The 15,183-nt window shown below is 45.5% G+C and overlaps 1 protein-coding gene across 1 annotated transcript in view; it reads right to left on the bottom strand.

Annotated features, from left to right (window-relative positions):
* Window positions 1–15,183, bottom strand: part of akap6 (A kinase (PRKA) anchor protein 6) — a 136,233-nt gene that overhangs the window by 62,804 nt on the left and 58,246 nt on the right. The window contains 2 exon segments of the mRNA XM_030117540.1: window positions 2,352–2,472; window positions 9,210–9,340. Of these exon segments, the coding sequence (XP_029973400.1) occupies window positions 2,352–2,472; window positions 9,210–9,340 (252 nt within the window).

The following is a 15,183-nucleotide window of genomic DNA, read 5'->3' on the forward strand; positions in this document are numbered from 1 at the left end:
GAAAAAAAAGAAAAAAAAAAAGAAAACACACTGCAAAAACAGCAGCTTGGAGAACACACACACCCCAAACACACACACACAGAGCCATGCTCAGTGGGAAACAGAAAGGAGGGGTCGAGGTGTGAATTTAACAGACAAAAAGACACACACACTATCAAACATTGACACACACACACACACAAACACACACACACGCACACACATTTACATAAAGAAAACAGTCTCACAGCTGTAAAATCCAGAGAAAAGTTCCTGATGGTTCCAGTTTAAAAGTTGACGATACGCTGAATTTTGGCTTCATGAAAATCACTCAACACTTTATTATGGCTAAAACAACTTTTTACTGACTGTAACGTCCTGTTTGTACCATGTTTCAAGTGAAAACACGTCTTTTTTGACTTTTTGTTTACAGAAAAGTTTGGGAAAACGTTGTAGTTAGCATGTGGGTACCACCAGTGGGCGCTATTTGTTTTTGTGATGGAACCACACACACAGGAACGTGGAGAACAATACGCCGTAAACATGAACACTCTGCAGGTGCACACTGTTCCGATTGTCCATAGACTGGGCATGTGCAGCAGCAGCATTTTAGAAAAGTGGCCTTTCTCTCGTTTCCATGGAGACAGAGTTGCGTTGCTCAGTGCTCAGAGACTCTGAGCACCGTCGTCATGTAAACGGACCAAAACGCAACCAATCATTTCTGTTTCCTCCAGAAAACGTCAGCATGTAAACTGGGCTTCGTTGTGAAATTGTATTTGTCGACAGAAAAAAAAAACTTTATTATTGGGGAAAAAAAACTTTAACCCACATCCTAGTCGCTGAATGTTATTTGTGTGTCGTTTCCCTCGTGTCAGGGATTTGGCCTTTTATCTGCTGCAGGTTATCATGTGAAGGAGGAGACTCCACCAATGAGAAAACTGTTTCCAGCACAGAGAGGAGGCCTGAAGACCTCAAGACCTGGTGACCCGCTAAAACGAAGACCACTGGACCTGAAGACCTGTAGACTTGAAGCCCTCAAGACCTATAGACCTGAAGACCCGAAGACCTGTAGACATGAAGACCTTAAGACCCGAAGATTTTAAGACCTAAAGGCCTGTAGACCTGAAGAGCTCAAGACCTATGGACATGAAGACCTGATGACCCACTTAAATAAAGACCACGAGACCTGGAGACCTGAAGACCTAAAGACCTGAAGACCCCAAGACTTTAAGACCTAAAGACCTCGAGACCTGTAGACCTGTTGACCTGTAGATCTCAAACCCTGAAGACCTTAAGACCCAAAGACTTTACGACCGAAAGACCTGTAGACCTGACTACCTGTAGACCTCAAGCCCTGAAGACCTGCAGACCTGCAGACCTGCAGACCGGTCTGTGAGAGTCTCAGCGGTGGAGACGATGAGAAACAGTGTGAGGAAAAGCGACCTTGGACCGAGCAAAGAGACGCTGCTCAGCTCCACATCAATATTTCAGCAGCAGAGTTGACACATCAAAAAAGAGAGAGAGAGAGAGAGAGAGAGAGAGAACGAGCGGGAGAGAGAGGGAGGGGGGGAGAGAGTGCATGAGAGGGAGAGCGGGAGAGGGAGGGAGAGATTCCAGGATCATCTAAAATTCATGCATGCATCATCGCTGCCATGAATATTCATACAGAGATGAATATTTAAGTGTGACTCCTATGGAGAAATTAGGTTCATCTTTACACTTATCAATAATTCGCAGCTCAGGTGAGTCTCATCGGCCACTAAATAAATCATGTCCGTGCAAGCGCGCACGCACGCACGCACACACACACACACACACACACACACACACACACACACACCACACACACACACACACACACACACACACACACACACACACACACACACACACACACACACGAAGTTTGGACAAAGGGAAAGAAAAGGAGTGAAAAACAAAACAAAGTTCCGTAGGTGTCGGGTCGGAGCAGTGCATTCTGGGTAAAGACAGAGCACGAGATGCGTGTACATGCAAGCATGCACACAAACAAAACACTTAAATGATGTAGAGTCAAGAACAATACTCCACACAAACAGCTGTGTGTGTGTGTGTGTGTGTGTACACAGAGGAAGACAGTGGAACTGAAGGGTGATTGTCAGCATCTGTACACATCTGACTGAAAAGCCCGTTCTAGGTTAAGGGACTGGATTAGAAGATCCTCCTCCGAACAACGTGAAGATTTACGTCTGTCTTCGTGTTGGTGTTTATCTCAGTTTTGCTCACGCTTCTTTTTGGCCAGAGTCCACAGACCTGTTTCATTCAACAGCTGACATCCAGAGCATCTTCCTCCCTCTAACATCCAGATTATAGAGCAACTTCCTTCCTCTTACCTTGAAGAGGTGATGTCTCTGCTCCTCGGACATCATCAGCTGATGGCTGTCCGTCACCATGGCGTCCATGTCCATCAGCCAATCCCACAGCTCCTGGTATTCTGCCTCAAACTCCTGCAGACTGAGATGAGGAGAGCAGAGGAGTTACTCTTCTGTCTCATCATTTCCGCGTCTTCCACTTCCTGTCTGTGCCTCGTATTCTGTAGGCATGTAAAGTGAAATCAGAGCTCCACACAAAGACAAAGAAAAGATGGAAAGAGATTGCTTTTCCCAGCAACAATTTCAACCCGTGATTGACTCCGGCTGTGTCTCACGTTCATTCTGAAACACTCACAATAACATGAGATGAAAATGTTGTTTATATAGAAAGAAATCAGACAAAAAAATTAATATGAGAGAAAAAAAGTGAGAAAGGACAATAAACACAAGTTTCACTTGTATTCATTCTCTAATCATTCAGTCGCATTCCACAATTGATGCTCTCAATTTGAAAATCAACAGTGAAACCTTCTAATGAAGCATTTCCAACACGTCCCCAGGTCTTTGAGAAAGTCATCTTCAAGGTAGTTTTACCTGAAAGAATAGATTCTGCTGGACAGTAGAGCTCAATAACACGAAGGCATGTCTAATACAGAGACATTTCAAGCCAGAAATGGTGAAATTTCATTGATTTTATCTGTTTGTTGCTTTAAAACATATTTTTTTTTTAAGTAAAATTGCACAAAGAGGTATAAGTTGTTCACACAGACTTACTGAAGATAAAAGTTTTCATTCATTGACCGCTCTCTCCACCTTTTGTCCCACTGTGAGATGTAATGTACGGTTAAAGGTTGGATTTCCGAAGGCCCTGACCCTCACACACCGGCTTTAACTGGTCCTGCTCACAGTGAGACTGACTCCAGCAGATTAAATGGCTGGCAGATAAAATTCATTCATTACTTGGAGATGAAAACTGAGTTTGTTTGGTTGTTTTCACTGTTTTCACTCGTGTGCTTCAGATAGCCGCCTCTGTGTGTGTGTGTGTGTGTGTGTGTGTGTGTGTGTGTGTGTGTGTGTGTGTGTGTGTGTGTGTGTGTGTGTGTGTGTGTGTGTGTGTGTCGTGGTGGAAACGCCGTGGGCCTGACAGAGCTGTCAAGCTGTCATACTCGGCGACCGGAGAATTCCAAACAATTTCACCGCTAATGTTGAGAAACATGTTGGCGATCCCCGCCGAGACCAAAAACCAACGAATATATAAATAATAAACACACACACACACACACACACACACACACACACACACACACACACACACACACACACACACCTTAACAAAACGGCTGACAGTAATGTGTGTGTTTGAGCAATCGGCCCCTGTTCCTGCAGCATAAATATTTGATGTGATCCTGTGTCGAGGAGGAGGAAGAGGAGGAAGAGGAGGGAGAGGAGGAGGAGGAGGAGGAAGAGGAGGAGGGGAAACACGGGACACTCAGGTGGGAGAAGAGCAAAGATAATGTGGGAACAAAGGAGGAGGCGGAAGAGGGGGAAGAGCAGGGGGAGAAGGGGACGGAGAGGAAGAGGAGGAGGAAGGGGTGGAAAATGTCTGACGGTGGAAGAAGTGAGGAAGAGGAGGAAGACGACGGTGGCGTTAGCAGAACAGCTGGTGAGGCAGAAGGATGTAATAAACGCTCCACATCTTGAAGTTTTCACCAACAGAACCGACGACCACTTCAACTCTTCTTCCTTCAAACCTCATTGAAAAGATGAATTTCGTCTTTTTCAAGTGAAAACGGAAAACTTGCTTCACGTTTTGTCAGTGGGTTTACACAACACCGGCGATCTCAGACGATGGAAACGCCACTTTTTGAAAATGCTGGGATTCGGTCTCCATGGTAACAGGGGAAACAGAACTCACTGAAGAAGTAGATCGCTCTTGGCCTGACCTGCTGACAAACGTTTTCAAAAGGTTTCCGAGTAAACATGAAACGTTTCTAAAACACGAATCCAAGAAGAATCCAAGAACTTGAAATGTTGTTGAAAAACTTCACTTTTCAGCAGATTACTGGATCCAACGCCATTTTAAAACACTGGTGAAAGAGAGCTGGTTCAAAGCTTCCACCACTGAAATATTCTAAATGTTTCTACCCAGCTGGCAACAGAAGCACTCGGGCCTAAAATCTGGATTTTCATTCTGATTTTTGAAGACTTACCGGCTGGTTTCAGGTGAGTTTGTTTTTGTTTTATCAATCTGGGTTTGCAAAGCTACTGGTTACATTTCTAAGGGTTGTTTGACTGGTTTCAGTTCGGCTGATAAATGTCAGGCTTTTTGGTTTCTCAGTGACTGCGGACTGATTTCCGTGGCTGGGTTTCCTCTCTGGAGGCTGATCAGAGTTCCAGGCCTCGGCCTCTGAGTTCAGATCCGTTCCTCTTGTTTCTCTGGACTCGGTGTGGCTGCCTCCTGAGTGTTTTGAGGATTCAGTCTGCTTTCTGTCTCCAGACTGGAGGAATCACTGGATGGACCGAGCTTCATCAACAGCTTTCTGGGACTTTTGATTTTTTTTTATTCCAATAGTTTCTTCTGGTTTCAGAGAGTTCTGAAACACTTTTAAAGTTAAAATCTGGTTCTGAAGCGTTTTTTTTTTTTTATCTGCTCTCTGCCTGTTTTCCTTCGTTGTCTTCTTCTGTTGTCCACTTCTTCTTTGTCTAGTCTTTGATCATCTTCTCTCCTTTCCTTCCGTCCTCCTCGTCTCGTTCTCCTCTCTGCTCGTCCTGCTCTTCTCGTCCTCCTCGTACCGTCCTCATCCCGTCTTCCGCTGCGTTCGTCTCTCAGCGAGATGAAAACCAGGCAGCAGCAGCGATGGCTGCTTCCTTCCCTGGAGGCGTCCTTCCTCATTATGCGTCCTTTTACCGACTCAGACAGATGAAGCAGATACAACACTCACGCAGATTGTTTTCTCTTGTCGTGTTTTTCCTCCACCCTCCTCCTCCTCCTCCTCCGTTTCCGTCTTGTTCTGGCACTAATGTTAACTAAAAGCTTTGTAAAACAGGATCTCTGGAGGAAAGAGACGAGCGTGCGAGGCAGGAGCGCGGCGGCGCCGTGGCGGCGCGGCGGCGCCGTGGCGGCGCGGCGTTCCACAGCGGGACGGTTCCACGGCGTTTGAAGTGTCAGGTTGGTTTTGCGTCACGCGGCGCTGACGGAGCGCGTGGGAGCGTTACGGCGAGGCGCGCTGACATTTATTCACCTGAGGAAATTTGAATTATGTGGATCTATTATTCATTTCCAGCCCGTCATAATTCCAGTCAACAGTGGAGATAATAAAACGTATCGCGTGAGGATTCCGGGATCTGTGCTGCGAAAACAATCCGCCGAACGAGCAGACGAGTCAGAGTCTGAACGGAACGGCTGCAGAGGAAGCTGCAGCTGGACTGAAGTGGATCTGATCTGATCTGATCTGCAGTTTGACCTTTAGGAAGGATCCTCTGAGGACTGAGGGCCTGGTTTCAGTCTGTTTGAGGTGTTTTCTGTTTGGTTTTGCATTTTTCATTAGTCTGGACTGAGTCTGGTTTCTGACAGGTTTCTGTGACTGGGACGGGGTTCAGAGGGGCTCTCGGTGGTTTTCTCAGGTCTCTGTATCACTGCATGAGTTATGTTGGGTTATATTCTTGTTTGCAGGGTTTATTTGGTCTGGCTTTATAATGGCTTCTAAAAGGTTCTCAGACCTGATTTTGTCTGTTCTCTGAGTTTGGTGTAGATCGGGTTTATCTGGGTGTTTCTGGTCTTGGTTTAGTGCAGTTCCTCACAGATTTCTGCATTATTTGAACGGGTCTTAGTATATTCTTTCCACCTGAGTTTACAGAGGCGTCAAGTGTTTTTTAGGGGGATCTATCTAACTATCACAGTTTATTTGCTTTTTTATTGCCATTCCTCTGGGTTCTGGACTGGATTTAAAATTTCTCAGAGGTTTCCAGACCTGGTTTTGTCCACTTTTCCGACGCTGGTTTGGATGGAGTTTAGATTTCTACGACTCGGTTCACACTGCAGGCTAATGACCAATTCCGATTTTCTGCTCACAAGCGACCAGCATCCACTCTGCTCTGCAACAGTGTGAATGTTGTGATTGTGGTTTCTGCAAACCAGACCCAGACCTGGATCATTTGTTTTCAGATCAGATCAGTGTTGGATTGTTTGCCGTCTGGTCGGCGTCCTCGGCGCGACGTCAGGCTTCCCGCCGTTCACGTTCTGGTCAGATGACGTTGAGGTTCGACCGTCCGTTGGCGTCTGATTCCTGTTTCTCTCGGTTTTAGAGTTCATGTGTTTTCTCCGTTCGTCGTTTCGTCTTTTGCTGATTTTAACTGAACTCAGGCCGTTTTCTTCAGCTTCTGCTCAGTCTGGGACTGACTCCTGATTGGGACGAGTTGGGTCAGAACCGCTCTGCAGCGCATTAAACACTTCAAGCACGATCAGACCGTTAAAAGACGAATGTGGAAACAGACGTACGGGAAGTGAGAGCAGCCGGACTCTCCCCCCGCTGCTGCTGCTGCTGCTGCGGCGGCGATAGCGGCTGGAACCACCGGCTCTAATTCATCATCCCCCCAACAGCAGAGGAGCGACGGAGAGCGGGATGAGAGGGTGAACGGGAGGAGCGAGGGAAGGTGGGAAAACCACAATAAAAAAGTTGGAGAGGATGAAAAAAAAAGTGGGACGGAGAGAGAAACGGAAAGACAAGAGCAGAGTGTGTGTGTATGTGTGTGTGTGGAGGGGGGAGTGAAGGACGGACGACAGGAGAGGAGGATGAAGTGATAGAGTGAAAGGTTGAATGAGTCATATTGGCAGCCGTCACCTTTCAGTCAGAGACTCTGTCGGATTTATGAGGCGATTCAGCGAAACCCGTCGCTCCGAATGGATTCATCCTGCTGAGGAGGTGAGGGCAGAGAGCTGCTGCACTCACTCATTCATTCACTCATTCATTCATCCTGCAGAGGAGGTGAGGGCAGAGCGACCGCAGAGAGCTGCACTCACTCATTCATCCATCCAGCCATCCATTCATCCATTTACTCGTCCATCATGCTGAGGAAACGAAGGCAGACCAACTGCAAAGAGCTGCACTCATTCATTCATTCATTCATCTGCTCACTCACTCACTCACTCACTGACTCATAGATGCCTACATAAAACATCAATGACATTCATTAATGATGTAATAATTAATGCAGTCATTGAATCATTCATTCACTTCACTCTGTTCCAGAGATTAAACCACGACTAATGTGTGGTTTTATTATAAATTTACAAATTAAGATTAAATCTTTCAGATGCAATGAATGATTGAATGAATGAGTTAAAAACTGAACACTGGCTGCAGAATTTGCTTCTTTCTTTGTTTTTTAATTGAAAAACAGTAAAAAAAAAGAAAAAACTGACAGATGTACGTCTTTATAAAAAGCAGACTGACGCACAAAAACAATTGACAGCTGCGTTTTCTCTAAAATATTAATTAAAAAAAAAAAGTTTTTCCTCCAGTCTTGAATTATTTTCTGGGATTAATTTGGAATTAAGATGTTTGGTGTGAGATTGTTAAATTATTCAGTCTGACCTTCATTTTCTTTACAAGTGAACCAAAACCTGAAATCTCAACTGAGCTCAACTCACAGCAGCTAAAGAAAAACATGTAACATCCAATTAATACCGAACTCATCACACACACCGCTGCACACACACACACACACACACACACACACACACACACAGGAAGCTAAATGTGAGGGCCAGCAGTGAACACATGAATAACCAATTAGTGTCCGACACACGGGGTGTAAATTACTGAAATATTACGGCGAGGCCTCCGAGGACCACAAACACAAACAAAAGACGTCTTTCATTTACATTTACGTCACATGTTTTCTCCCACTTCTTCTTTTTCTCCTCCTATTCTGATCACACAGCAGACGGCCTAAGTTTCGGAACGCTCAGGTAAGATCATGCCTGGTGTTTGAGTTCAGGTAAAAGGAAATGAAGGGAAATCGATGTAAAGTCCAAATAAAGCAAAAGAAAAAAGTGTTTTTATGTCTGATGTGGGAGAATCATGAGTGTAATCCTCACAAAGTGAACATATATGAGGCGTATGGTCTGTGTGTGTGTGTGTGTGTGTGTGTGTGTGTGTGTGTGTGTGTGTGTGTGTGTGTGTGTGTGTGTGTGTGTGTGTGTGTGTGTCTGATAACTATGAAGGGAGCCTCCTCAAAGACGGGGATGAAACGCCGACAGGCAGCGTGACCAAAGAGTCGAGGCTGGCTACACCAGATTACTGCTGCGAGCACGCTGCGTGTGTGTGCGTGTGCGTGTGTGTGTGTGTGTGTGTGTGTTTCTCAGCAGTAACAGTGGTGGAAGGGTCTCTTCTGGGTCCTGTTAAATTATTGTTCAGCATTAAGCAGGACTCCGCTCCTCAGACTAGAGGAACCTTGTTTGATGGAACGTCCAGAAAAAATCTCGGCTCAACAACAAAATGTGTTTGTGCGACACAGAAAGCTTCTCCCAGCTGTCAACAAAGGAAACGTCACTGAATCTGAAACCTTTATGAGGGTGAAATCAGCTGGAGAGCTGGAGATTAGGGACCGTCTCCCTAACAGATTACAGACTGAACTCAATCTGAATTCATTAAGTACGTCAGGAACAAAACGCTTCACTTCCTGTGTCTATATTGCTGCTGTTATAATAAAATCAGCCACTAGGTGGCATCCTGCTCAGAGTTTTGTGAATCCACAAAGAAAAAAGGGAACATCTGGATGTTCGTCAACACTTCAGCTGGTTCGTTTTTTAATTCTAAACGGAAAACAAGGTGAATAAAGCTGTGAGGAGAGCGGTGAGAGAAGGCCGATGTTTACCTGTTGTTCCTCGCCAGCTGACTGCAGTGCCTCCTGCTGGTGGACGAGGGGTAGTGCAGGCTGCTCAGTTTGATGGCCATCTGCTCCAGGGCGGCGCGCTGGGCTTCACACTGACTGGAGAACAGGTCCGCCTGCGAGACACGGAGCAGGGCACACGGACACATGAGGCGCTGCAGGCCCACCTGAGCTCACCTGAGTCTAAACACACAACAACCAGGAGAGAGCGGGGGGTGTGTGTGTGTGTGTGTGTGTGTGTGTGTGTGTGTGTGTGTGTGAGATCATCCTCCGCTGAGTGTGATTAGCTGCTTATTGCAGATGAATGAGATTTGACCGTGCAGTTTTCTTTTTTTTCTTTTTGACGGACGCGCCCTTTAAAGCCTGGCGAGCGAGATGACGAGCCACTAGAAACACACTCCACTCTTATCCTGAGCTCTCATCCACACACACACACACACACACACACACACACACACCTAACCTTACCACACCATGAACATGTGTATGCATATAAATATATAGATACACATTCACAGGAATTACCCGGATGCGCGCACACACACACACGCACGCACACTTAGCATGAATTGCTTTGCCGTGGCACAAATTACCCCTCATACACACATTCCCATCAAGTCTGCAGAAATGTTCACACACACACACGCGCAAATTGACCATGAATCGTTCCACACACACACACAAAATAAACATATTCACACAAGGAGCATGAATCGTTGCTCTTTCTTACAAATTATCCTTTGCGCGCGCGCGCGCACACACACACACACACACACACACACACACACACAGTAGTCTCACTCAGGATCCAGACACAATCATATAGAGGCACTCAGCGCGCCGCTCAGATGTAATTGCATACAAACTATATGGAGATGAGGCTTCAATTGAACCAATGAAGGCAGAGCGGGTGTGTACAAACAACACACACATACACACACACGTGTGACCACCGCCCGCTTCTCCCTCATCCAGTAACAATCTGAATAAAGTGTTGTCGCGTGGCGTTCGCCGTCCGATCTACTTAGCGGACTCGGCGGAAGGATCTGGAAAGGTCATCCAATCTGTGGAAGGCAGAGCGGCTCAATCAGAGAGCTAATAAACAAACCGGCAATACACAATCAACAGCAGCGCCGTCTGCGTGCTCAGGTGGGCCGCAAGAACTCCCTCACTGTGTGTGTGTGTGTGTGTGTGTGTGTGTGTGTGTGTGTGTATGTGGGTACAGGACTGAAACTAACTGAAAGCGCCCAGGGAGGGGTGAGACACACACACACACACACACACAAAAGAAAAGGAAAACTTTGTCTCCACCTGCGTTCACTGCTTCCTCCTGACTGCACTACTCACAGGCTGTCTGCTCTGTAAATGAGTCCAGTCGGTCATTGAGGAGTTACAGTGTTTTTCCTGAGCATCAGAAGCAGCTTCACACTGTGTGTGTGTGTGTGTGTGTGTGTGTGTGTGTGTGTTTGTCCAGGTTTATGAGTAGCCATGTTGTCTTGGTAGTGGGAGGCGGAGAGAAGACGCAGCGCTGACCTTCAGCGGCCGTCAGATATATGGATTGAAGACGAACTCAGAAACACTTCATATCGACACAAACTCAACGACACGACTAGTTTTCTTCAATCACAGCTCTATGAATATTTGACTTTTGATTTATTTTTGAAGATCTGATGATTTGATCATTTTCTCCAGTTTTGATATTCTGCTTTTTTTATTCAATTTCTTATGCGGATGGCACTTTTCCCATTTTGTTTCATTTTAATAATGATTATTATAAGCATTACAATTTTTAATTTTATATTACCTGAAATAAAGTATAATTAAATGTATAATTTTTTTTTCTTTGAAATATTTTTAAATTAGTGTTTATATTTCAATTGGACATTGATCAAGTTTCAACCTTTCAAATATAGTGGTCAAATTAATCTACTAAATATTTCAGTTTAATAGTTTTCTTTAAAGCTTTATTATTTGAAGATTAGGTTATTTTGAAACGTTTTTGTAAATAGTTCATGAACATTTAGTTTAAAAGATATTTTTTAAATATTCTAGTATATTATTTTGGATTTTTTAAATACATATTGCCACATTTGAAATACTGTGGTTACATTCATATCCAAATTATTTATTTTTATCTTTTATTCTATTGCATTATGTTATTACTATAAAGGTCTTATCATTGGTATTACACACACACACACACACACACACACACACACACACACACAGTTAGGCTGCTTCCCAGTCTGAAGGATCTTCAAGGACTACTGTCAGAAATAATTTCTCGTTGTTTGGACTCGATCCGCTGTCTGTTTTTTCTCTGTCGACTGTACGCAGCATGAAAAGCGGAGGGGTGAATGTGTGTGTGTGTGTATGTGTGTGTGTGCGTGTGTGCTTTAGCATTAACTCTTCCCAGTATTTTGTGGAATACATCCAACATTTCATACTCATGAAGACACACAATAAATAGGAAGTGTGTTATTTGGACCAGCTGTCAGAGTCGATCCTCAGAGATTCCTGTTAGGAAATCAGCTTCCACAGAGTGCAGTATCACGTTACACTGTGTGTGTGTGTGTGTGTGTGTGTGTGTGTGTGTGTGTGTGTGTGTGTGTGTGTGTGTGTGTGTGTGTGTGAGAGAGAGAGAGAGAGCGAGGAAGAGAGCGGGACAGAAGACAGAGAGAGAGAGAGACAGAGAGAGAGTGGAGCTGTCCATGGTGCTGAACCTACATCGCCCTTGCTGAAGGGGAGAAATCCGTTGTAGGATTTTGAGTGTCGTTTACATGACGACGGTGTTCAGAGCCGCTGATAACACAACTGCTCTGACGAGCTCTGAGGGAGGAAAACGCTCCTCTTCTGAAATGCTGCTCCTGCCCATGAGCACTACGGCCACAGTAAGCAGGAGTTGTGCACATGCTCAGGAGATGGACAGTAAGAACAGTGTTTACCCCCTGAGTGCTCACTCCCAATCGGGATTAAAAATGAAACTGAACAATGAACATATGAAACTTTAATGAAGTGAAAATTAAAAAATGCATTTTATTTCTTACAAATTTAGTTCCTATTTTCAATTGTAAAATGTAGAATGAGACACTAATTATCCAAACTGAGCAGTGTTTTTTCAGATTACTGCTCCCTGGGAAATGGATGGATGTCAATTCAGTGTGTGTTTGTGGAAGCATGTATGTGTGTGTGTGTGTGTTTGCAACAGCTGGCTCCAGTGTTTCCAGTCTCGTCTTTAATGCTGCTAATAGACACACAAATCAATAAGAATCTGTCTTGTTTGATGAATATGTAGATCACACCCTAACACACACACACACACACACACACACACACACACACACACACACACGTTGTGCTTTTATGTGCTGAATCAAGTCATTTTGGAGCTTTTTGTTTACATGTCAGGGCCAATTTATCCGGAATCCCTGGAAACCCTCAAAAGCAGCCCCCTCGAGGAGAATCCTGTGTTGTTGTTGTGTGTGTGCGTGCGTGTGTGTGTGTGTGTGTGTGTGTGTGTGTGTGTGTGTGTGTGTGTGTGTGTGTGTCCATGTCTGAAAAATTTAAGCACATTCTCTGGCACGTGTGTGGATTCGCTGCTGTGAATATGTGGCTCGATCCCATATGACTGTGTTTCCAAACATGCGTGTGTGTGTGTGTGTGTGTGTGTGTGTGTGTGTGTGTGTGTGTGTGTGTGTGTGCGCGCACGTGTCTGTGTCTTGGGGTTTTCCCGGGGCTATAACTGCCAATCACACGGCGGCGTTGGGTGTGAGAGGAGATCAGCATGTAAACAGGAAGTGAAACAAGCCTTCCTGCTCTGCAAAATGACTCATTAAACCCAGATATCAGATAACTGATCGATAAAACGATCACTGCACAGATTCACACAGGATTAGATCCACAAACAGGAAGTGAAGCAGAGCAGCATGTTTGGAGAACAACTCTGCATCTGTGACAAAGCCTTAATCTGCCCCGTGTTTGTGAATGTGGTTTTGTCCATGCGTATGTGTGTGTGTGTGTGTGTGTGTGTGTGTGTGTGTGTGTGTGTGTGTGTGTGTGTGTGTGCATCCTCAGGCCGCTCCAGATGTTTCTGCTGAGGATTTCCTCCAAAGCTAAAATCATCCAAACAAACCTTCAGCTCACCTCCGCTTCTCCCTCTGACTTTCTCGAACCTCCTCCTCTTCTTCCTCCTCCTCTTCCTCCTCCTCTTTCCAAACTACTGGAAAGAGAAGTGCAAGGAAGAGGAGGAGGAGGAAAAGGAGGAAGAAGAGGAGGAGGAGGAAGAGGAAGAGAAAGTTGAAGAATAACTGAGCTCAAGCTTTTTTTTCTGTACAGCTGCTTCTGTCAGAAATCTCCGTCATCATCATCATCATCATGTGATGATCAACACACCTCCACGGCAGCCTCAGGAACAGACCCAGTCACACACACCTAAAGCGGAGACTCGTCACGAGAGTGGGCGTGTCCACCGGTCAACTCCCACAATGCCCCTCTGCTCGCCCCTGACACTGGCAGCTCTCCCGCCAAGACCTCATCGCTCACTCTTCCTCATTAAGACGAGATTTTTTTATGTCTGTTCATTATTTCCTCATTAGTTTTTGTGTTAATTAGAACAGTGGCTAATGTTAATTAGCTGTATTAATGGGAGCTGCTGTAGCATCTGCCCCCCCGACGCCAGGCTCCACCGCCCGCCAGACATCTCCATTCCCTCCTCCACCCTGCAGAGCGTCGCCCTCTCTGTGTTCTGATCCTCCGGTTTCTGACAACCTGTTCACACTCATCTGACAGCTCTATAGATCTGGAGCTGCGAGACTCCAGAATGAGTCAAAAATCTGAAACGCCCTCTAGTGGTTGTCGAAATAATGACAGTAGCAATGTAGGAAGGCGGGAGATGAGGCATGAAAAATAAAACCAGACCACGGTTTCGACTCCTGTTTGCATCCAAAGCCAACCTTTGGAGTTAGATTATAGAGCATCTTCCTCCTCTATCATCCAGATTACAGAGCATCCTCATCAGCCACTCATTACTTTATAATCTGCACGGCAGTGAAATGCTTGCGGTTCCTGCAGGTGAACAGTGAAGTAAAAGCAACAACAGAAGATGTTCTTTGCTCTGAGCTCCACAATGAAAATGAGCGAATACTGGAGCGACCGTTGGCGACGAAGCAGGAGAAATAAATGTTCAAGGGCACCTCACCAGTCATCCTTCCTCTTTTTTTATTCCACACTGTGACAGATTCGGTGTCTTTTTGCTGCGGATTGTATTTAATAAATCAGCGGCTGTTTAGCATTTTGAACGCGCCGTCGCAGACACAAACACGCAAGTCCCTGACACGTGTAAATTAGCTGATCTCCCAGCATGCTCTGCTGGCGCAGGCCTAAAACACCATTAAGAAGGAACGTGGAGCGGCCCAGGAGGAGAGAGGATGGTCACTTCAATGGTCACGCAGCGCTGACGCACAGAACGAAGATTCACCGCAACAGGAAGAGTCTCCACCAAACATGAAAACAAGAGGGTGGATTCTGTACTCATGGAGGACCGAACGCTGTGTGGAGGAGGGCAGATAAGTGAAGAGAGGGATGGAGGAAGGAAGGAAGGAAGGAAGAGAGAGGAAGAAGAGATGTGAAAGTCTCCAGCCGGGTTCAGTCATTTATTTAGTGTTTATCTTCCTCGCTGCTGTTAATTCAACATCGAGAGGAGGGCAGAAACCCGCAGGACCATCTATTCAGGACAGGCTGTGTGTGTGTGTGTGTGTGTGTGTGTGTGTGTGTGTGTGTGTGTGTGTGTGTGTGTGTGTGTGTGTTATTGGTTAAAGTATCCTCTTTCCTCTGGTTCTTGCTCTTCCTCCTCTTGTTCTCCCGGGGTTCTTCTTTTGCTTCCTTCCTGGTTCCTGATCCTTTTCTGACCCTGGTTCCGTCTCCAGTCCTCAGTAATTCCTCGTGTGTGTGTTCTTGTTCG

Source organism: Salarias fasciatus, chromosome 19, assembly GCF_902148845.1.
Source record: "Salarias fasciatus chromosome 19, fSalaFa1.1, whole genome shotgun sequence".
NCBI classification, from domain to species: domain Eukaryota; kingdom Metazoa; phylum Chordata; class Actinopteri; order Blenniiformes; family Blenniidae; genus Salarias; species Salarias fasciatus.